Source organism: Ziziphus jujuba, chromosome 1 (genome assembly GCF_031755915.1).
Source record: "Ziziphus jujuba cultivar Dongzao chromosome 1, ASM3175591v1".
Classification (NCBI taxonomy): Eukaryota; Viridiplantae; Streptophyta; class Magnoliopsida; order Rosales; family Rhamnaceae; genus Ziziphus; species Ziziphus jujuba.
In genome coordinates this window covers 39,704,297-39,726,520 of record NC_083379.1, presented here as the reverse complement: position 1 = coordinate 39,726,520, position 22,224 = coordinate 39,704,297, and the positions used below count along the sequence as shown (strand labels likewise).

Sequence of the window (22,224 nt, the reverse complement as noted above, 5' to 3'; positions counted from 1 at the left end):
AAACAAAAATCATATAGAAAGTGGTTTCTTAAAATTTATTAATTTTTACACCACATGCAATGCACTTACACTATATTTGATGAAAGGAGAAAAGGAAAAGAACGAAAAGCTTTAGCCCTTAACGAGGAAAGGAAAAGAAAAGTAAAAAAAGGAAACGAAATGAAATGAAAGTATTCGATAATAATTATTGTTCGGATGGTTAATAAACGGAAAGAAAAGGAAAAAAAAAATATTAAAGGCAATATATATTTCGTATCGGAAATATTAAGAGTAATACGGGTAATTTAGAAATATTAAACTTTATTATTATTTTTTTTTTCTTTTCTACCAATCTTAATAGGAAAAACGAACTTGATTAAAATCAAATAACCAATTCCTTCTATTTTCTTCCCTCTTCTTTATTTTCCACCTTATTTTAACCATCCAAATGAAGAATTTAAATCATTTTCATCTTATTCCCTTCCATTCCATCAACCCAAACATAGTGTTAAGTTTTGCTTTCTCTGAAAAAAAAAAAAAAATATATATATATATATATATATATGTAAGAAAGAAGAAGAAGAATAAAGAAAGAGTTATCATAGCTATCTATCTTTCGTTTCAAGTAGGTAAAGGGTACTTTAGCAATTTGATGGACATGTGGTTGCGAATCCAGGTTTTCATGATTTAAAAACCTAATGTTAAGATCTTTAGCAATCCAAACATAGTATTAAGTTTGACTTCTTTTTAACCAAAAAAAATAATATATATATATATATATATTATAAGTATCTATCTTCTGTTTCAAGTAGGAAAAGAGTACTTTAGCAATTTGATAGACATGTGGAGCCAACAGTATACAGGCTTTCATGCCATGCGTTGAAAATCTAATGTTAAGTTCTTTAACAATCCAAACGTAGTGTTAAGTTTCACTTTTTAAAAACAAAAAACAAAAAAAAAAGAGGGGTTATTATAGGCATCTATGTTTTGTTTCAAGTAGCAATTTGATGGACATGCAGACCCAACTGTATCCATTTTTTCATGCCTTGAGGGAGGCCGAAGGCCAAGGAGGCATCGTGGAGGTGCCTTCTTTCCTGGCTAATTATGCTGTAAGGCAGTGATGCTCTTGAGCCAATATCAAGTGGACATATTGCTTTTTAATTATATGTGCTTCCTCTTTAATATTAATATATATATATATATATAATTCTTGCTACAAAAATTATTTAGTAGCCAAATTATTATTTTCCAAAGTTAATTTCAAATTCGCAGACATGATAATGTATCAAAAGGTGAATTGGTCAAGAGAATGAATTCTTCTTGATTTGGCTTTGGCTTTATGTTTGGATATTGGTGGAATTGTAGAAACTAGAAAGTGAATGGAAACTGAAAGAGGTTACTTTTGACCAGGATTCTGTACTACAGGTTCCTGTTGACCCACAACAAGAAATTCAAAGATGAATTTTCAAACTTGTTCAAGAGCAACCTGCAAAAAGGTGGGGAAATAAATAAATATCTCATTTGAGATATAAATAAATTTGATAACATATGTATTGAACTATATTCATATTCATATAAAATTTAATCAATTTAATATTAAATATTAAATATTTTATATCGCAAACAATTTCAACTGAATTACACATTGTTTCAACCAAAATATATATATGTCTTCCTCACACATTGCCAACACCCAAATTAAATAGTACTCATCCACTTAATTCTCAATAATCAATTAACATTGTTTTTGGCAACTGAAAATCAATTAACATGGTCATGAATTGCTATGTGTAAAATATTATGTGGGTATAGTTTTTCCCTTTTTTTTTATTTTTGAGAGAAATGATGTAGGTATAGTGGTATATGGTTTTCTTGTTACCTACCTATAATAATCTTAAGTTATGAACTTTTTCTAAAACTTTTTTTTTGGGGTGATCTTTAACTAGATCTAGAGATCACTTTCTGAATTTGGACGTCCTTCAAAAATTGTTGTCATGTGTATGTGTTATAACTGATAATTGCTGCTGCAGCTTTTTATATTATTGGCCAAAAATAATATAATTGATGTTTTTACTTTATATCAATTTTCATTTATTTATTATATAAAAATGCATATATTTCTTAATATCTTCTCCATTGTTGATGACTTGATTCTTGGACTACTTTGGTGAACCGACCTCTTTATATATATATTCCTGTTGTAATTAATAAGGCACCTCCCAAACAAAACGATATCATAGAAGTTTAATTAAAAAGACAAGCATTTTTTGGAAGTTTGTTTTTTTTTTTTTTTAGTTAATTGCAAGTTAAACAACACGCATGCATATTAATATGCCTGTTTTTATTTTATTTATTTTGAATAAATGCCTGTTTTTATTCAATGCATATATACACATCTATGTATATAGTATATATATATATATATATAAATACAGAAATTTTATTCTTCAAAGAATTCATAAAAATTTACAGATATACATGATAAATAATTTTTTAAACTCAAAATTGTTGTTGATAATAGTTTGTTTGTGTTTGAATTCGCAAATTTTTATGGTATAAATATCCATATTATAAAAATCCTATATATATATATATATGATAGAAAAATACCAGCATATATTGCTTATTGATTTTTTATTTTTTTTAATAAAAGCTTATTGATTAGCATTACGATGGACTGGACTAGCTATTAATGTTGTTTGATAAACATAATGAGTTGGAAAAGATAAAGAAGAAAAGGATGGTATACAAGGAAGCATTAATGACTTCACATGCTCCACATGCATGCCTAAAACATACATGCATATGTACATTCATATAGGAAACAGCATGTATATATGCTGAAGCGAGGCAACATGCACAGCAACTTGGACTAATCTATCACATGTTCCTTCATGTGTTAATAATTCTAAGCAAAAACAAAAAAAAGAAAACAAGAAAAAAAAATGGTATCACAAGAAACCACAAATCTATATACATCGCTAGCTATATATATTAGGGATTTCAATATCTAATAGGGTGCATTAAAAAATATTTTATGAGAATATTTGGAAAAAAAAAAAAAAAAAAGCTTAACATTCCTAATTAATATTATATTTATGAATTTTAAAAAAATATTGTGATATATGAGTTAGGAAATCCATGCAGGCCTAGCTATCAAAATTACTTTAATTGATTAAATCCATGATACCAAAAAAAAAAATTAAAAAAAAAAAATTGATCAATTGGAGCCTTACTGATTTAAGGTTGGATATTGGCGATATTGGCTAGGTTCCTACTTTAGGAATATTAGAGTAATATTATTGCATATTTGAGAAAATGGCAATCAATTGTTGCTCATTATTTTTCCATTCAAAAAGGTTTTAATATTAATAAATGCTACCATGTTTTAAATCAGTATTGATTTTGTTATTCTACAAATGCATATGCATCTTATAAAGTTACTGAACTAAGAACTAGTACTTGATATATATATATATATATATATATATATATATATATGTATATAAAACGCATAATAACATGCATTTTGATTCCATAAAAAAAAAAATATATATATATATATATACACACATACTTGGATTTTGATATTTGATTTATAATGTTGGTTCTCGAATAAATACATATCCAATGGCGCATAAATGATCCGTACGCATAATAACATGCATTTTGATTCCATAATATATATATATATATATATACACACGTGGATTTTGATATATTTGATTTATAATGTTGGTTCTTGAATAAATACATACGCAATGGTGCAGAAATGATCCATATTACGTTAAATTTCCATAATTTTCGATTGCTTGTGCATATTTACAGAAATTTGTTAAAGGAGCCATTATTATATTTGTGAAATTTTGTTGTCCAATGCATTTATTAATGTTATCATATAATAACATTACATCTAATTAGAACACTGCCCTTGGCATTACATCTTTATTTTTATTTTTTTAATTAATAAGAAATGCAAGATGATGTTATTATTGAGCGAAATGAAAATATATGTGTATATATAATGCATAAATACCAAGTTGTATATCAAATTTATGTACAGAATAATATAGTAATTATATAATAATATTTTATTGGTTTGTATTACAAATTAATATAGATATTGGAATATACTTATTCGTATTTAATTTTTATGTATTAATCTTTTAGCCAATACTATATTTGATATATTATTTAATTACCATATTATTTAATAGATAAATTTAGTAAACAATTTAATATGTATACTATACACATATATATATATATATATTATTTATTATTATTGATAAATAATCATTAATATAATTTATATGTCAAATAATAATTTAAATAATTATTATTAAAAATATTAATTTTTATGATTTTAAAATAAAAAATAATAATATTAAGTAATTTAATTAAAATTTATTATACAAAATGTTATTATCATCAATGATGATAAACAACCAATGATGATAAATAACCGAACTCATATATATATATATATATATATATATATATATATTATATATACATAATACATTGACAGATAAAAATATTTGACAAATAATTTAACCTTTTAAAATGGATCTAATTTTGCAGCAAAGATAAAGAAAAAAGAATGGATCTAATTTAACAGCAACTATTTGATTTTGGATAGAGTTTTAATTTGCACCACTAATTACATAAAACTATTTAGAGCATAGCTTATTTTGTAAATCTTTGATATTTTTGTTGAAGGGGAAATTTTTGGTGCAAAGATAATGCAAATTAAAAATAATACTTAAAAAAAGTTTAATCCATTCATGAGTTAACAAACCCATCTCGATGATATTACTACCCAAAAAAAAAACCGTCTTGATGATACATTCAGAGCGACGCAAAGTGGCACCTAGCACTGGTTTGTTATTATTATTTCTTTTTAGATTAAAAAAAATAAAAGGATAAAATAAATATAAACAAATAAGCAAGATAGGTTTTTTTTTTTTTTTTTTTTAATATCATATAAACAATGAAGGTTGACCTTGACCTTGAGTAAGTCAGTATAATATATAAACAATTTTTTTTAGTTTTTACTAATTAATTAACCAAATAAGGAAAAAAAAAAATAAAGTAATAATCAAAATGGCAAAATGCTGATGACAATGTAGGTGGGCCACCGGTCCTCATAAAGAAAGATTCTTCGAAGCGTTGGAAGGCTATAATTTTATCTGGACGGGGGAAAACCCAGTGGGCCCACCAAAACGGATGCTGACATGGACGGTCCAGATCGCAAATCATAGATAGCAAAGATTTTGACTTCAAATTTTCCCAAATATGAGGAAGAAAACAAATAATTACATTGAAAATCCTTTCGGTAAAACGTGGTAGTATATTAAATAATACAAACACACACACACACACACACGCACACACGCACACACGCACACACTTACAAACACTGCAAAAACAAAAATAAAACACGTACGTGGCACAAACCCTATTTTTCCAACCCAATTTTTAATCGGGAATTTAATTTATGAATACCTTTTTTTTCTTTTATTTTTTACTTTTTTTTTTCAATCTGTCAGTTAGATGGAAATTTTTATATCCATTAATTAAGTTTCCCTAAAAACGGTACAAATTTCCTAATTCCAAATTTTAATTACCAATTACAAATCTGATATATTTTTAACCATGGTTTATCCACCTATTCTGTTTTTATTTAACCTTTTAACCCTACTCCACCTTTTCCCTATATATATCACTCTCCCAAAACCCTTCTGCTTTCTCCAATTTCCATACTTTTGGCGTGTGGTTCTCTCAACTGCTTTGCCTTTTTTTTTTGACAGTTTGCTTTAGAATTCTTTGCTTTTCTCTAGTTCTTTCTTCACAGTCTTCTTCTTCTTCAAGAGGTAATATTGAAAAGTCTTCTTCTTCTTCTTCATTTTGTTTTACGTTGATGGCCATTATGGCTTTTTCTTCTCTATCATTTTTTCTCTGTCTTTTTTCTACATGAATCAATTGAAAGGTTCAAACCTCTTTTTGTTTTCTTCTTTCTCTTTCAAACCCATGTTTTCACTAATGGATTAGGCACCATTTTGGACTTCTAAATTTCAAGGTCCCATCTGAGAGATGTATTGGGAACTCTATATTATATAAAAGAAAAAATTTAACTTTTTTTCATAACCCTATTGGTTCTTATCAGAAAAATTGCATCTTTTTTCTCAGGTTTAAACATACTTTATTTCTTTGTTCACAAAGTGATTTTCTTTCTTATAAATCTTACATATATATATATTTTAAAATTTTTTGGTTGTCAGATGCCGAGTGCAGAGCAGGATCAAGCGGAGAGGGATTCAGAACCCTTTGTGGAAATCGATCCCACCGGCCGATATGGTCGGTACACAGAGCTTCTGGGTTCAGGCGCAGTGAAGAAGGTGTACAGGGCATTTGACCAAGAAGAAGGCATAGAGGTGGCATGGAACCAGGTCAAGCTACGAAACTTCTCCGGTGACTCTTACATCATCGATAGGCTTTACTCTGAAGTTCGTCTTCTGAGATCCCTGACCAACAATAACATAATTTCATTCCACAATGTGTGGAGGGATGAAGAGCACAACACCCTCAATTTCATCACAGAGGTGTGTACCAGTGGCAATTTGAGAGAATACAGGAAGAAGCATAGACACGTTTCCATGAAAGCGTTGAAAAAATGGTCCAAACAGATTTTGGAAGGTCTTGAATATTTGCACACCCATGAGCCCTGTGTTATCCACAGGGATCTCAATTGCAGCAATGTTTTTGTTAATGGGAATGTTGGTCAGGTACTAATTCTTAATTTTAACTCCTCTCTTTTACCGAACAAAACAAAGGGAAATTGGAACTTTTGTTGATTTATATAATTTTGATTTTGGTTTTTTTGAAAAATAGGTAAAGATTGGTGATTTGGGATTGGCAGCAATAGTTGGGAAGAGCCATTCAGCACATTCTGTGCTTGGGACACCTGAATTCATGGCACCAGAGCTCTATGAGGAGGACTACACAGAAATGGTGGACATTTATTCATTTGGGATGTGTGTTCTTGAAATGGTGACATTGGAAATTCCATACAGTGAATGTGACAATGTTGCCAAGATATACAAGAAGGTCTCCTCTGGAGTTAGACCACAGGCTTTGAGCAAGGTCAAGGACCAAGAAGTCAGGGCTTTCATTGAGAAGTGTTTGGCTCAGCCACGAGCAAGACCCTCAGCAACTGAGCTCCTAAAAGATTCCTTCTTTGATGAGATTGATAGGGATGATGATGACGAAAATGATCATGAATGTGTTAGTTCATGACAAAAAATTATAAATTTGTTATTATTATATATATATTTTTTTGAATTTTTCTAGGTGTAATGGTTAAGTTTAAATTAGGTTTTGTTGGGGGTTAGTTTTTGATTTAATGGTCTTCATTTTTCTGCTTTGTTGGGGTTTGTGGTGGTTTGAAGGGTGATTTGGTGGATCGGATGGGATATGATTTTGAATTCTTTGTCAATTTTTCCTTGCTTTTTAGATAAGGATTAAATGTTGGTGGTGGTGTTTTTGTATATAGAGTTTCACTTCATAAATGAATTGTTTTATTTGTAGATGAAAATCAATCACACTTCTTTAGAAATAATTTAATTATATATATATATATATATATATTTTATAAAGGAAGCTATTAGACCACTAATATTCTAACAAAGATTTTTTTTTTTTTTTTTTGGTTTAATGAATACAATTCCATTTCAATTTAACAGTAAAAACCTTGAAGGGTAATGTTATTGTCCCGGATTATAAGATTTTTTTTCAATATAATTTTATATGCAAATTTTATTAAATGTTTTTCTATTGATGTTTGTTTGCGCATAATTCTTTTATTTTTTATTTTTGGTTAAATACACTTAATATCTTGTAAGCGTATGAAGAATTTTTCTTTTTTTTTTTTTTTCCGAAATCTCCCATTTGGTTATAAGGTCAAAAATTGAAGATTTGAATTTTCTCTTTTTCCTGAACAATGTGAATAAAACGTAGAAAATCTTTGGGTGGTATTTGAAGTAACGGCCAAGAAAAAAAAAATAATAGACATATAATAAATCAAAGTCAAAGGGTTGAAGATGTTGAAACAAACATGTTGTGTTTGATAAGTCGATGGTGGTGCCAGCCTAAGATCACAACTTTCACAAGCAAGTATAAATATAAATATGTAAATAAAAATTAATAATAAAAATAAAAATAAAACAAAAATTTGAAAAGTGAGTCTTGGCGTGTTGGGAAGGGAAATCATGAAGGAAAAAGTGGTGGGGTGGATGACTTCAGAACCAGAAGCAGAAGCATTTTCTTTGAATGGTGGTGCACTTTATTTTGTTGGGAAATATAGATATTTCTGTAGCCTCACTGTCATGCAGATGCAGAGAGACTTCCATTTTCCAAAAGCAAACAAAGGGTCTCATCTCATTATGCTTGCTGGTTGGTTTTCTAACAAAAATATATGGCAAATTCTATAAAATTAAATGCAATCATAAATTCATAATCAGATAATATAAAAAATTAAGCAATTATTATTATTATTTTTACTTTTTGGAAAATAACAGTTGGATAACTAATACAATGAAGTACTAATCCTAAAACTTCATTTATTGAAAGTTTTGTGATGTGCCCTATACAAATAGAGATGAGCCTACCCAATTCTTATAGATATAATTCATAATAAATGTATATATACAGCTTTATGATGTGCCCCACACAAATAGCAATGGGCCTTCCCTCTCCTTATCGATATACTTCATAATAATTGTATATATACATCTTTAGTATGTTGGAAATCTAGTTTTCATTTTATATTTATTTTAATTAAAGTAACATCTTATATTTTACACATTAAAACCTTTATGTTCCCAACAGAATAATATGTATTTATATATATATATATATATATACACAATTTAGGATGAATCATTCGGCCCTATTATTTCATCCATTTAGCTGGTCTTGCCTTGAAGAAAAAATATATCAAAATAATTCATAATAAAAAAATATATATATCTAAACAAAGTAGACAAAGTGGCCTAACTGGCAGAAACAAATATTTAAAATTTTGCCCCTTAAGTTGAGCAAATCAAATATTGATCATCTTCTCTTGACTCAGTCATATATATATATAAAGTATGACCATGTTTACAATGACTATTTTCTTGTTTTCATTGGTTTATTTTCTAATTAAAATTTCTTGATCACCAACTATTTGGGGTCTCATGCTCACGATTATTTGTCTTAAAAAAACCAGGTGAATATGATATATGTTTCTATGTTCCATTGCTTTATTTATAAGCTATACAAAGTAAATATTTATATAGACTAGTGGACTTGTTTATTAAATAATTTTTTAAAGTGAGAGCATAATGATTCAATTTAATATAATAATATTCCCTACGGCTAGATTTTGGGATCGAACCAGACTTATCCTTTGGAAACCTGTAAATAATAGTCTTATATATAAAGTATTGTGCTTATTATAAACAAAGTAAGCCGCATATGCTAGAGAAATTGCTCGAGTATTGTGCTTTTCAAAAGTTTTCTTATTAGTTATTTTTACCCCCCCCCCCCCCCCCCCCCCCCCCCCCCAAAAAAAAAAAAAAAAAAAACAAAAAGAAAACCATGCTTTTGACGGTTTTGATGCTGCCACATATCTTGTGTGATAAAGTTCCAAAAGACGTACATAGCTTTTCACAGATAGCCGAATATCATCTTACATATTATTTAATATTTCACCTTGATTATGATGTTGCTGATACATTCCATCGAAATTGTGAAAAATTATATGATATTGGGACTTTTGTAGGTGACATATATCCTATAACATTTTTGGAGGTGACTATTATTAGTATTTATTTTAATAATGTATGATATCTGGTATCGCATAGAACATAACGAAAATGAGTAAATGTTTTATGTATAGAACTTTGGTTATCTCAATATTGAACAATATAAAAAAACTTTGTAGTAAACGAAAGAAAGATATACCAAATTCTGCTACATATTGACAAAAATAAAAAGATGAAAAGAGGAAAAGAGCATAATGTTTTGTGGTTCTTTACATCCTAAGATAAATGTTTTGATTTGAGAATTGTGGTAAAGAAACACATTTCTAATGATCCAACAAAGAGGTAGTCACAAACCAAAAGAATGCCAAGCAGAGGAGGATCTGTTCTTGAATTGGCAGACTTTCATGATTTTTGCAGTGCTTTTCTCATTCACGATAGTAATCTTTTTGGGAGGTGAGTACTCATCAGAATCTGAATCTTTTTTTAAGTTCATAAAAGCTGTTGATCCTCAAGATAAGCTAAAAGTTAGAGATCAAATTGCTTCAAATTCAAATCCCTGCTTGCAAAGATGGAAGTTTCTGAAATGTAACTCACAGGCTTCAACCATACTTGAAATCTGGCTTGAAAATTTAGACCTTACTGGTATGCTGAATTCAGAATCCTTATGCAAGCTACCAAATCTTAGAGTGATCAGCTTAGCTAAAAACCGGCTTCGAGGAACTATTTCAAACTCAATATTAAACTGCATAAAGCTGGATTACTGGAATCTAAGTAGCAACCTTCTCAATGGGAGGATTCCTATGGCTCTAACAAGACTGCAATACCTTTGGAGATTAGACATCTCTAACAACAATTTCACTACCAACTATAGCATCCCATTTTACAGTGTGGGATTCAATCAGAAGAGTTTGCATTCCAGGAAGTTACTAAAGGATAGAAAGATCCTTGAAGTCTTGGAGCTCCAAGAAAGCAACAACTCTGGTGAAGGCCAGACATCCCACAAGGTTAAATGGACAAAATGGATACCCTGGATACTTGGTGTTGTTTTCCTTTTGGTGTTAATTTACTTTGTGGGGAAGAGGATAGCAAAAATTGGCACAGAGAAGGAGATTCTGAAACCATCACTGCTCCAAAACGATCCCAGTGAAACGCCTCCTCCAGGAAATACATCAGAGGAATTGAAGCAAGAGGAGAAAAAGACACAGCTTGTGTTTTTCGTCGAAGAGCATGAGACGTTCCAGTTGGAGGAACTCCTCAAAGCCACAGCCGATTTGAGAAGGGAGAGCATATGCAGCAGCCTTTTCAAAGTGTCACTCAAGGACAATGTCCAGTATGTAGTGAAAAGGTTGAAAAAGGTTAAGGTATCACATAAGGAATTTGGCGAAACAATGCGATGGATAGGGAACCTGAAGCATCCAAATATTTTACCTCTTGTTGGTTATGCTTCTAACCATGTGGAGAAACTTTTGATCTACAAGTATCAAAGCAGTGGAAGTCTGCTCAACCTGCTTGAGGGTAAGTTCAAATCAGATTTTTCTATATATATATATATATTGTTAGAGTTTGTGACCCGAATTCTTGTTGACCCGATCCGAAAAGCTCGCGGTGCGACCCATTTGGTAAAACTAAATTTTGAAGAAAAATTTGGGGCTCTGTGGTGGAAGCGGAGGTCTCGGGCCGACCTGTTCAATTTTAGGGTTTCTTATATACTATATATTTTTGGTTTTCGGCTAAAATTAGGGTTTTAGAAGGTATCGCGCAGTCAGGCTCACCTTTTGTACCAATCTTTCGATATTGGATTTGCTTCTCCCTGCCCGTGGTTTTTCCCGTCAAGGGTTTCCACGTTAATTGTGTGTTTGTTCTTCGCTTTCTTTGTTTCCGTTGCTATTTGTTTTTCCTCCCAATTCCGTAACATATATATATATATGGTAAGATCCCATGACCAAACTAACTTGTTGTCTATACACAAACATATATGTCAAAGTGGGAAGTAAAGCATTAAACATGTTATGCTCATTCTATGCAAATAACACCCAATTAAATACAAAATAGTGACATTTCTAGGCAACCCTTTTGAATTCCAAGTAGCATAGGACTTGAAGCACACGGTACTTGTTCAAAGTATTTCTTACAATAGAATTGCCAATAAGGTTACCAATACCTAATCTTTATGGTTAAAAAAAGAAAAAAAAAAAGACACATTTGGAAATGTTCTTCTCACTTCATTAATTCGAGAATATCATCTGCAGAACATATTCAAGGAGAGAAGGATGTCCCATGGAGACTTCGGTTGTCAATAGCAGGAGGCATTGCAAAGGGTTTGGATTTCATATACCAAAACTTTGGTGACCAGGAAAGCATCCCTCATGGGAATCTCAAGCTATCAAATATCCTGTTGGACGAGAACAACTCACCTCTAATCAGTGAATATGGTCTTTCAAGATTTCAAGACCCAGAGAAAGGCTGTATTCTCCCTTCCAGAGGCTACACAGCTCCTGAGAAAAGCCTGACGGAGAAAGGAGATGTCTTCAGCTTTGGGGTCATTCTGCTTGAGCTGCTAACAGGCAAAACGGTAGAGAAAACTGAGATAGACCTTCCTAAATGGGTAAAGGCCATAATTAGAGAGGAGTGGACAGGGGAGGTTTTTGACAAAGGGGTTGCTAAATCTGCTAAGCAATGGGCATTTCCTGTACTGAATATTGCACTCAAATGTGTTTCTCATTACCCAGAGGATCGTCCAACAATGTCAGAGGTTTTGGAGAAGATTGAAGAGGTTATATATGCACAAGAAGACCATTCTGTCTCATCTGGTTCTTCTGAATCTCATGATCATGAAGATTGCTGTCCACTCCATACCATCATATCTGAGACCTGGGATACTCCTGCATCAAATTATTGAAATTTTAATACTCATTAGATAGTATTTTATTATGCATGTGTTTTCTTCTTTTTCGGATCACAAAAACCATGTTGAGTATTAATAATTGGTGTTCATAAGCTGCAAATTTTCTGTAATTTTCCTGTATCAGAAACAGAAAACACCTTTTGCGTGTGTATTGTGCGTGTGTGTTTTAAAAAAGCATATGAAATGATTTATTATGATTGCTATGTACCTGCAAATGTTGGACAACTTCAATCAGGCAAAGCTAAGATTTCAACTTTTTGGTTGATTAAGATTAAGACAGCTCTCCCCATTGCTGTTTTTATGTGTAGCAGAAAACAACCCCTCATTGATACTGCAACTAGCTATATAGATTGCTCTTACTCTCTTCCTTTGTTCCCTGGAAAGATTTACAAAATGCCACTTTTATATACAGAACAGTGCTGTCTTCACTGTCATCTTGGCCCACCTGCCTGTTTCTTGGTCTTGCATTGAAAAGCTACTTTTTTTTAAAGATATTATGGATCAGATTAATCAAGAATACTTATATATGTATTTCGGCGTAGAAAGCCTAAAAGCGAGGATGTTTAAGAGATTTGAAATTTTCTTAAAAGAAACGAAGTCATTGGCAATAATATAAGGTTGGACTGACTAATCCAAAAGCACTAATGATCATCCATTAAAACTGGTTAAATGTGCACTTCGAACAGCAAAGCTGCACGCAAATATGAAGTGGGTATGCAATCAAATCACTGCCTATCTCATATATTTTGTACCAGCAAATAACCAAGGAAAAAAAAAAAAATTAGGAAACTTTTGAACATATACCAAAAGAAGAAAAAAAAAATCAAATTAAGATGTACAGCTAGGACATTTTTATCAACATATTCCATTTGCTAGAAAATATGCAAAAATCCAAGTTATTGCAAAACCGAGGAATAGAATGGTGGGTTTGAGGATAAAAAGCTACTTTCTTTACTTGTTTTTTTGTTCCACAAACCCACCAACTGAAAAATAAATATAATAGTCATGATGAGAGGTGGATTTAGAGATGAAAATAGATAGATAGATAGAAGGCAGGGCATGTGTTATAAAAAATTGGGTGAGGTATCTTCTTCATCTATTTGATCTTGACTAATAAGCTTTAATGGATGGGACCTAATCTCTTTATCTCCATCTAGCTTCAGACTGTGCTTGGTTACTTAACATGTTACCAACTCAGGTGTGTCACATCTAACCATCATTCTAGATTGTGATTTTTTTGAGGTTTTTTTTACACCCATTTACCTTAATTGGGGAATCTTCTCATGGTTATCGCAAGTTGAAAGTAAAGGATCCGGATTTTACCTCTACTTTTTCCAACCTTATTTTATTTTAAAAATGATAAAAAAAAAAATTTAAAAAAAATTAAATTATATAAAAATATACTATTTGTTAGTATTGATATATTCTATATAACAATTCAAATGGTTATTATTAAATAATTTATTATTTAAATATAAAAAATAAATTAAATATTATCAATTAAAATTTACTACTAAAATTTACGATAAATAATATTTTTTTTATATATAATTTTATCATCTTAGTGGCATTTCTCAAAGATATTTATTTGTTGTCAAATCTTATTTTTTCCTCCTTTCCATTGAAAGTTTTCAATGGAAAATTCTCATACGCAATTTGTAAAAATATAGTTATATATCAAGGGATGGGAAATTGCATTATTGAATAGCCTAGTGTTGACATCTTGTATTAAAAAACTGATAAGTACAAAAACAAAACAAATATAAGACCAAATAGAGAAAATTATGTAGCTAGTCACATTGTTATAGGATTATCCTATTATTGGAGTAAAACCAAAAATTAGATATACAAAATTTTCAAATGGCATGCATAATTAATATAATCGAATAGAGAAAATTTTCAGTACCTATGAAAGTGGGTACTCCCAACTCATATTAAAAGTGGAATTTTAGATTTTTTAAATCTAATATATATGATGGATTAAAATTATACAAGCGTTAAAATATAAATCCATTCTCTCTCTCTTTTTTCTTTTTTCTTTTTTTTTTTAACTAATATATTAACTCAACGCTGATTGGGAACCCCTTTAAAGGATCTTTTTTATTTTTCATTTTTTTAATATATTTATAACATTTTTCTTTTTTCTTTTTTTATTTCTTTGGCTAAGAAACTTCATTTTGTTTGCATGTTAAGTGCTTATCCACAAAATTATTGGGTCTTAAGTTCAAACATATGTGGCACTAATTTGCACTACAAAACAAGTACTTTTCATGTACATTTTTTTGTGTCATAGCACATTCACATCCATATCCATGACCCTCTCATTTTATTATATTTTATACCTTGATTCAAATTTCAACCAGATTAATTTTCATGATGTACTCCTTAAATGATGCCAAAAAACTGCGTTACATATCAAATTTTTGCAGAATTAATTTATCATGTATTTACAAACTTTTACTATCAAAATAGGTCACATGATATATCTGTCACAACTCAATCACTCAAAGTCATATGCCTTTCAGTCTTCAAAGGACAATTTGAGGGATAAAATGTTCCCAAAAGTGTTCATTATAAACCCTCAACTATGAGAATGTAATCCATGTTTACTTCTTTTTTATTTTTGTTTTGTTTTCTAATAATATATTATAAGTGTATTTTATTCATATTTAAACATAACTCCACCTTTTTCTTTTTCTTTTTTAAATAACAACTCCAACCTAGTTTAGATGTCCCACAATCCATGTTTCTTTCAGACTAAATTAGGTGAAACATTACCTAATTTTATTTATTTATGAAAAGATCCTAAAACATAATCAAGAAAGCCCAATTGAGGACATAAATAAATGATTTTTTTGTGTAATGACAGATAAATTAATGATGTGATAAGACAAATGTGCTTACTGAAATTTTCAAAACCAAGCTGCATTAATATATGAGCCTATAAATAAATAGGGGTCACTGGAAAGTTAATGTTTGAACAGGTACTTCAATAGTTAGATTGGTTCAAATTGTTCTTCATAATTTTCACTGCTTAATTTGGACAAGTCATACCAAATTCTTCTTTTTTGACTCCAAATAAGGCTGAAGTTTTTTATTGCATTAAAGATTAATTATTTGTGAAACAATTATATAATATCATCTACTCCTAAAGTTTCTTCAATATATATATATATATATATATTTATGTATTGGTAAAGTTTATATATATACATATATTAGTCAACTACATATAACTAACTCTTTTTAACCAAAAATTAATCGGTATGGTTATTTGTGTCATAAAGTTCAATCACAAAACTCAACTACAGACATCTAAACCAAAAAATTGGGTTTCTTTTTATGGTAATTGGAAGGCTCGGGAACCATATATTAGCCATCTATAAGTTTAGAGTCCAAAGCAGTTATACAAAAAGTTAGCCTCTTTTTTTTTTTTTTTTTGGGGGGGGTTAGATATTATGATTAAGAAAATTGAATGTCTAGTTTCCTAATATTATGCTCACCACAGAAAAACCAGACTAAAATAGCAGAGGTCCACTGTTAAATAAACCATAAGAATTAGACAGCAACATAACTGTTGTGGTTAACTCGTATAAATTGAGTAATTTCACTCCACAAACAGAAATATATATATTTCCATTGTAACCATTTGCACTGTAAAAACTAAAAAAATAAATGGACAAAAAATATATAAAAGAAATAAAAAAGTTCAATTTTTTATATGTACTCCAAGCGTGTGTATAATATATGTGCCTCCAACCCTTAGATGAATGGTGCAGAGCTAATGTATGCACAAAATATATATCATCCAGGGTGTAGGTGGTGAATTGCATAAGCTTGTGGTAATGGGTGAGTTAGCTGACTGGTAATATTACTATTTTTTATTTTATAATATTTAAAATGGAAATGTAAAAAAAGTTTTTATTATTTTGAGAATTAAAAAAAAAAAAATCATCCCCTGTCATCTTTCTTTGGCTCCTCCAAATATTCTTACACCAGAGGATTTTGCCAGTCTCTCTCTCTCTATTTATAAATTGTCCCTTGCCCATCTAAGCTTCAAATTCCATTTCTTTTTATTTAATTAAGGGAAGTGGAATAACCAAGAAACATAGAAAAGAAGAGAGAGAAGCCTTTGTGTAGAGAGAGAGAGGATGAGCATGTCTTCTGTTCTCATTACAAATATTCCTCTTCTTAGATCTTAGTTCCTATCATTTTCTCATCTGGGTCCTCTTCAAATGGTAAAAAAAATTTCTTCCGATTTGTGTATTTTCTATTCTCTATCTCTCTCTCTCTCTCTTTTTTTTTTTTTTTTTTTTGTTGTTCTTCTCGATCTCTTTCTAATTTTATGGGTCTCACTGATCCATAAGAATTGTATGCTTAATAATTTTCATTTGTTGTGTTTGTTAGGAAATCTGGGTCCTTTTCTGATTGTTGCATAGAGGATCGGATGTTCCTAGATTGAATTTGACAATTCCCACTTTGTCTTTGATCGGAGCACCAACTGGGTTCTGTCTGAATTTTCAGATAAGGTAGTGCTTTTTTTTGCTCGATTGTTTCTATCCACATTTTGATCCATTTGCTTTTCTTTTGCTGATGAAGATTGAGTTTTTTTCCTCTGTGTTCAAAGTATCCGATTGTGGACCATCCATGAAATAATACAATCCAGATTGGTTCTGGGGCTGAGCTTTGCCTTGATTGAATTGAATTGCCTTACAGATTTCAGTTATGAATTTTTATGGTGGATGGTTGAATTTTGAATTGGATTAGAGTTTTTCTTCCAACTTTTACATTTATATTGAATTGGGTTGTTGAATTTATAATGGTTGATTGTAGAAAAAGATGGAACCAGATCTTGGCAAGCTCTTCATTGGTGGGATTTCTTGGGACACAGATGAAGAACGACTTAAAGAATACTTTAGAAAATATGGAGAGGTAGTTGAGGCCGTGATCATGCGAGATCGGACAACGGGTCGTGCTCGTGGCTTTGGCTTTGTTGTTTTTGCGGATCCTGCTGTGGCTGAAAGAGTCATTATAGACAAGCACATGATTGATGGCCGAGCAGTGAGTACCATCTTTGCAATCCTTTTATGCAACATGTGGTTAATTTGGGTTTCCGTTATTTTTCTTATAAAGTTTTGGTTTTGGAGCATTGAAATATGGCATTAACTTCTCGAAATACTGAATGTTGTCTGTTCTAATTCTTGAAAGTTAGCATTTTCCACTTTTTCTTTCTCAAGATTTTAATCGATGAATTTGAAACTTAATGCAGCATCAGTTGTTTAGAATCTGCATTGGTAAAACTTAGCTTACTGGTTAGGAAATTAAAGATGACACTGATTGATTAATTCATTTAATGCTGTCCAATTTTAGGTTGAAGCAAAGAAGGCTGTTCCTAAGGATGATCAGCATATTTTAAGCAGAAGCACTGGTGCAATTCATGGTTCTCCTGGTCCTGGACGCACCAGAAAGATTTTTGTTGGAGGTTTAGCATCTACAGTCACTGAGAGCGACTTTAAGAAGTACTTCGATCAGTTTGGTACGATAACTGATGTTGTAGTGATGTACGATCACAACACCCAAAGGCCTAGAGGCTTTGGCTTCATTACTTATGATTCAGAGGAAGCAGTGGACAGAGTGCTGCATAAAACATTTCATGAACTCAATGGTAAAATGGTTGAAGTCAAGAGGGCAGTTCCCAAAGAGCTATCACCAGCGCCCAGCCGGAGCCCTTTGATAGGATACAACTATAGTTTGGGTAGGACCAATAGCTTCTTGAATAGTTATGCTCAGGGTTATAATCTGAGCCCAATTGGAGGTTTTGGAGTCAGGATGGATGATAGGTTCAATCCAATTTCCAGCAGTCGAAGTGGGTTTTCTCCATTTAACACTGCTGGTTATGGAATGGGTTTGAATTTGGAGTCAGGGTTGACTTCAAACTACGGTGGGAATTCCAACTTTGGTAGTAGTCTAGGATATGCGAGAATGCTTAGTCCATATTATAATGCCAATCCAAGCAGATACAATACCCCTATTGGATATAATGCAGGTAATGGGAGGACCAATTCTCTGTTAAGTTCAACCACTCGAAATGTATGGGGAAATGGAGGCATTAGCAATGCCACAAATCCTACAAGTCCAGGGGCTTACTTGAATTCTGGAAGTGGGAGTTTTGGGGTTTCATTTGGAAATAGTGGATCCAACTGGGGCCCTACTCCTGTTTCAAATCCAGGTGGAGGCAGTGCTTCTGGCTATACTAGTGGGAGTAGCTATGGGAGTGGAGATAGTGGCTTTGGGTTGGGAGGGGGAGGATATGGAAGGAACAGTGGCACAGTTGTAGCCCCAACATCATCATATCCTGGATCAACTGCTGGTTTTGAGGGCTCATATGGGGATCTATATCGTAATGGTTCTGTTTATGGTGATGCAACTTGGCGCTCCACCACTCCTGAGTTAGATGGTTCCAGCACATTTGGTTATGGCCTTGGCGGTATAGCTTCAGATGTCACATCCAAAGGTTCAGAAGATTATATTGGAAGCTACAATGTTACCAGTAGACAATCTAATAGAGGTAAAACTCTTGACTTCACTAAATAATCTTGATTATCTTCCTAGGACCTAGTGAACTTATATGCAAACTATGATGAGATAAAAGTTTAAAATGTGGGATTGAATTTTGATTAAAATTTGTTTAGCTCCCATTCTTAGACTGAATTTGGAAAGATTTTGTTACGTTTATTTTTGAATTGAAGATTGTTCATTCTAAATTATGCAGCTATGGTGATAAGTTATAATCCAAAACCAACAATGTGATATTGGGTATGATAACTCTCATAATGTGCATATCCATGTAAGATGATATTTATTGTGGTTTAGAGAACTTTGAAGCTTATTTGACTATGATATTTGAATTTTATATATGAGATGCTTGTCTTCAGCTGGCTATTAGCATACCTCTTTCAAGTAGATGCTAGAATGCAGATATGTTGAACTCCTTGTCTACCAGTGAACCCTGAATCTTTTAATACTTGGTGTACATAAATGTTCGTCAGGACTTGAATTTTCTATTTAAAGGAAAAAACTAGAAACTAATCAGGTTAAAGGTGACCTGAACAATTTTCTTTTACTCTTCATATGTACATAGAAATTGTTCTTTCTGCAATCTATTGCTGAAATTTCCAAGTTAGTGTTTTATAAGTGCTTGCATGGAGAACTACACTTGCATTGAAGTTAGATGCCCTTTGTTTCTATTTACTTAGAATTATGCTCAACATGCTTATGAAACGGTTCAAGATTCAGCACTTATTTTTGAGCTTTTTTTAGTGAAATGTTTTATCTGATATGATCTGCGAGAAATGGTATCTCTTGGTATTTATTGTTCTTTTTGTTTGATTAATACTTCAGGAATTGCTGCTTAGAAGATTTGTTGTTTGAGTATCATGAGGTGATAGTAGGTGAAGAGAAAACATATCGAACTTTGAAGATTTGTGAATTTTATACATCTCCCTTATTAAGATATTCAGCTTATGAGGAAACTGATTATATAGTTCTAACGAGGGTTCCTTTATTTGGAGTATACATATTCAGAGAGCAAGTGCAGTTACAAGGGATTTTGTGTAAGGTTTGAAAAAAATTTTATTTTATTTTGTTTTTTTTCTTGTTTAAGCTTAGGTTCCTTTCTTGGATGTTGATTGAGGTGTAAAATCAGATTGCGGGATATATACTCAGTAAGATGATTCCAATTAATGTATCGTGCATCTACAGCCAGACGAGCCAGCGTTAGTCTGTTAAAAAAAAAGATAGGTTATTAATTTTTTCAAATTTCTTTTCTTCTTTTCTTTCTGTAATGCTTGGCAAAGTTGCTGGCTTTTTCCTTTTATTTGTTCCTCTGGGATTTTTTTTTTTTTTTTTTCTTTTTTCTCTCAAAAAATTGTATGTGAGGTTTTTGATTTACTAGTGTGAAAACATTGGAGGGATGCCCACATGGGATCCCCATCAAATAAGTTACTAAATATTTTGATTCTTTTTTCATTGATTAGTTTATTAAACAAGCTTATACATCATGTTTGTTTGATTATTTTTTATCTTATCCTTATGTTTCTTTATAGTTATACTTAGCAAATATTAACATTTGAATATAGTTACACTTTCATTAGCAAATATTCACATTTGAACTCCAAAAACATTCTTTTTGAGTGTTATAGTTGTGGAAAACCCAATTTGGTTGAAACATTGGATTGCCTATGCACCGATGTTTAGCAATGCAATCTCTCTATCTGCTAATAGATTTTGTGTTTCTGATCTATAAAGGCTCTTCTGTGTGGCCAGAGGGAGCTCTTATCCTTTCTTCTATAAGATTAGGATATTCTTTGTTTAGGTTTTTATATCTCTTCCATTTGATTTTTTTCTATCACATCTATCTCAAATTTTGCATTTATTACATGTGGTCCTCTCTCTTTGCTCTTTCTCTTTCTGACACAACAAAGACAAGAATGTGGCCATAGGGGTTAAGAACTAAGAAGGGAATGTGAGACCCATGCTTTGTATACAGTGAGATTGTACAAGGCAATTTATGAGGAATTTTGTGATTGAATTTTGAATGTACTATTTTCCTTTCCCTTTTGTAGCACAATTTTGGGTCCGACCAGCTTGAGCCAAAAAAAACCAGAACCTTGCTTTTACAATAATGTCAAAACTTTGGTCAAAAGAAGTTCTCAGTTAGATGTGCACCATTTTGAGTTCTGGTTATTTGGTTGTGTGGTTCAACGTATAATATGGGCCTTGTGCTCTACCCTTTGTACCCACAACGATTCTCTCCCAAATAATGCAACGAAGAAGTCTCTTTGCACAGCTGTCGTTGTGTTTTTTTATTTTTTATTTTTTATTTTTTGGCTGAAAACACAGGTGTCATTGTTTTGGGTTAAAAACTATGTGATTAATACTTATTTACATTTATTAACAAAATGAAATTAAAAAAAAAAAAGAGTAAAAGCACATGTACAAACTGAAAATGACATATTTTTGTCATATTTTATATGCTTTCCATATGTAATCCAAATGTTCTACATGGAATCAGCAGACTGGCTGTGCTTCCTTTTCTATCAATTTCTTGAAGATTGCTTTAGACCGTTTCGATCTCACAGATACTGATGAAAATTGTGGGTCCATTTTGTCGTCATCCAAGCCATTCTCGCAAATTGCAATTTAAGGGTTTTCTTCTTGTTTTTTCATTTTTGGGTCAAAATTTGGGATTTCGAGTTTGGGCCTCCAGAAACATGTATGGATAAATTAGAGGGAATTTGGCCTAATGTCCTAAATAGGGATGAGGTTAATGATTTTTACTTTTTTATTTATTATTTATTATTTTTTTAATTTTTTTAATTTTTAATAATTTTAAAATATTTTTGTATTCAAATTAAATATTTTTTTTTCTATTATTTTTTTTTTCTTCACCCGTTCTTTCCTCCTTCATCATCCTTGTTTAAGAAGATTTTATTGTTGATAAGTTTAGAACCCATCTCCTCCATTGAATCG

At 31.3% G+C, this 22,224-nt stretch overlaps 3 protein-coding genes across 5 annotated transcripts; all 3 read left to right on the top strand.

Moving 5' to 3' along the window:
* The first annotated feature begins 5,644 nt into the window (after positions 1-5,644).
* Positions 5,645-7,580, top strand: LOC107404260 (probable serine/threonine-protein kinase WNK11). Of its 2 annotated transcripts, none has more exons than XM_016011208.4 (3): positions 5,645-5,855; positions 6,264-6,767; positions 6,874-7,580. In XM_016011208.4, exons 2-3 carry the CDS (start codon positions 6,264-6,266, stop codon positions 7,276-7,278), a joined length of 909 nt encoding a protein of 302 aa, XP_015866694.3. In that variant the 5' UTR covers positions 5,645-5,855; the 3' UTR covers positions 7,279-7,580. The 2 variants fall into 2 exon arrangements, with proteins under 2 accessions (XP_015866694.3, XP_015866695.3); XM_016011209.4 differs by lacking the exon at positions 5,645-5,855 and adding an exon at positions 5,866-6,171.
* A 2,435-nt stretch (positions 7,581-10,015) lies between these two features.
* LOC107404253 (leucine-rich repeat receptor-like protein kinase PXC1) lies at positions 10,016-12,844 on the top strand. Its single transcript, XM_016011202.4, has 2 exons — positions 10,016-11,303; positions 12,038-12,844. The coding sequence occupies exons 1-2, from the start codon at positions 10,115-10,117 to the stop codon at positions 12,685-12,687; spliced, it is 1,839 nt and encodes a 612-aa protein (XP_015866688.4). The 5' UTR covers positions 10,016-10,114; the 3' UTR covers positions 12,688-12,844.
* A 3,776-nt stretch (positions 12,845-16,620) lies between these two features.
* Positions 16,621-20,721, top strand: LOC107435514 (heterogeneous nuclear ribonucleoprotein 1). Of its 2 annotated transcripts, XM_025067976.3 has the most exons (6): positions 16,621-16,931; positions 17,101-17,222; positions 17,321-17,415; positions 17,527-17,754; positions 18,064-19,261; positions 20,095-20,721. In XM_025067976.3, the coding sequence occupies exons 4-6, from the start codon at positions 17,533-17,535 to the stop codon at positions 20,106-20,108; spliced, it is 1,434 nt and encodes a 477-aa protein (XP_024923744.2). In that variant the 5' UTR covers positions 16,621-16,931; positions 17,101-17,222; positions 17,321-17,415; positions 17,527-17,532; the 3' UTR covers positions 20,109-20,721. The 2 variants fall into 2 exon arrangements, with proteins under 2 accessions (XP_024923744.2, XP_015902638.2); XM_016047152.4 differs by lacking the exon at positions 17,321-17,415 and having other exon boundaries at positions 16,623-16,931.
* Positions 20,722-22,224: the final 1,503 nt, after the last annotated feature.

Excerpts from the sequence above, each read along its gene's own strand:
- LOC107404260 (XM_016011208.4), top strand. The coding sequence starts at position 6,264 with ATGCCGAGTGCAGAGCAGGATCAAGCGGAGAGGGATTCAGAACCCTTT. Across the intron at positions 6,768-6,873 it reads TTAATGGGAATGTTGGTCAG|GTAAAGATTGGTGATTTGGG; the intron begins GTACTAATTCTT and ends TTTGAAAAATAG.
- LOC107404253 (XM_016011202.4), top strand. The coding sequence starts at position 10,115 with ATGATCCAACAAAGAGGTAGTCACAAACCAAAAGAATGCCAAGCAGAG. Across the intron at positions 11,304-12,037 it reads TCTGCTCAACCTGCTTGAGG|AACATATTCAAGGAGAGAAG; the intron begins GTAAGTTCAAAT and ends TATCATCTGCAG.
- LOC107435514 (XM_025067976.3), top strand. The coding sequence starts at position 17,533 with ATGGAACCAGATCTTGGCAAGCTCTTCATTGGTGGGATTTCTTGGGAC. Across the intron at positions 17,755-18,063 it reads ACATGATTGATGGCCGAGCA|GTTGAAGCAAAGAAGGCTGT; the intron begins GTGAGTACCATC and ends GTCCAATTTTAG.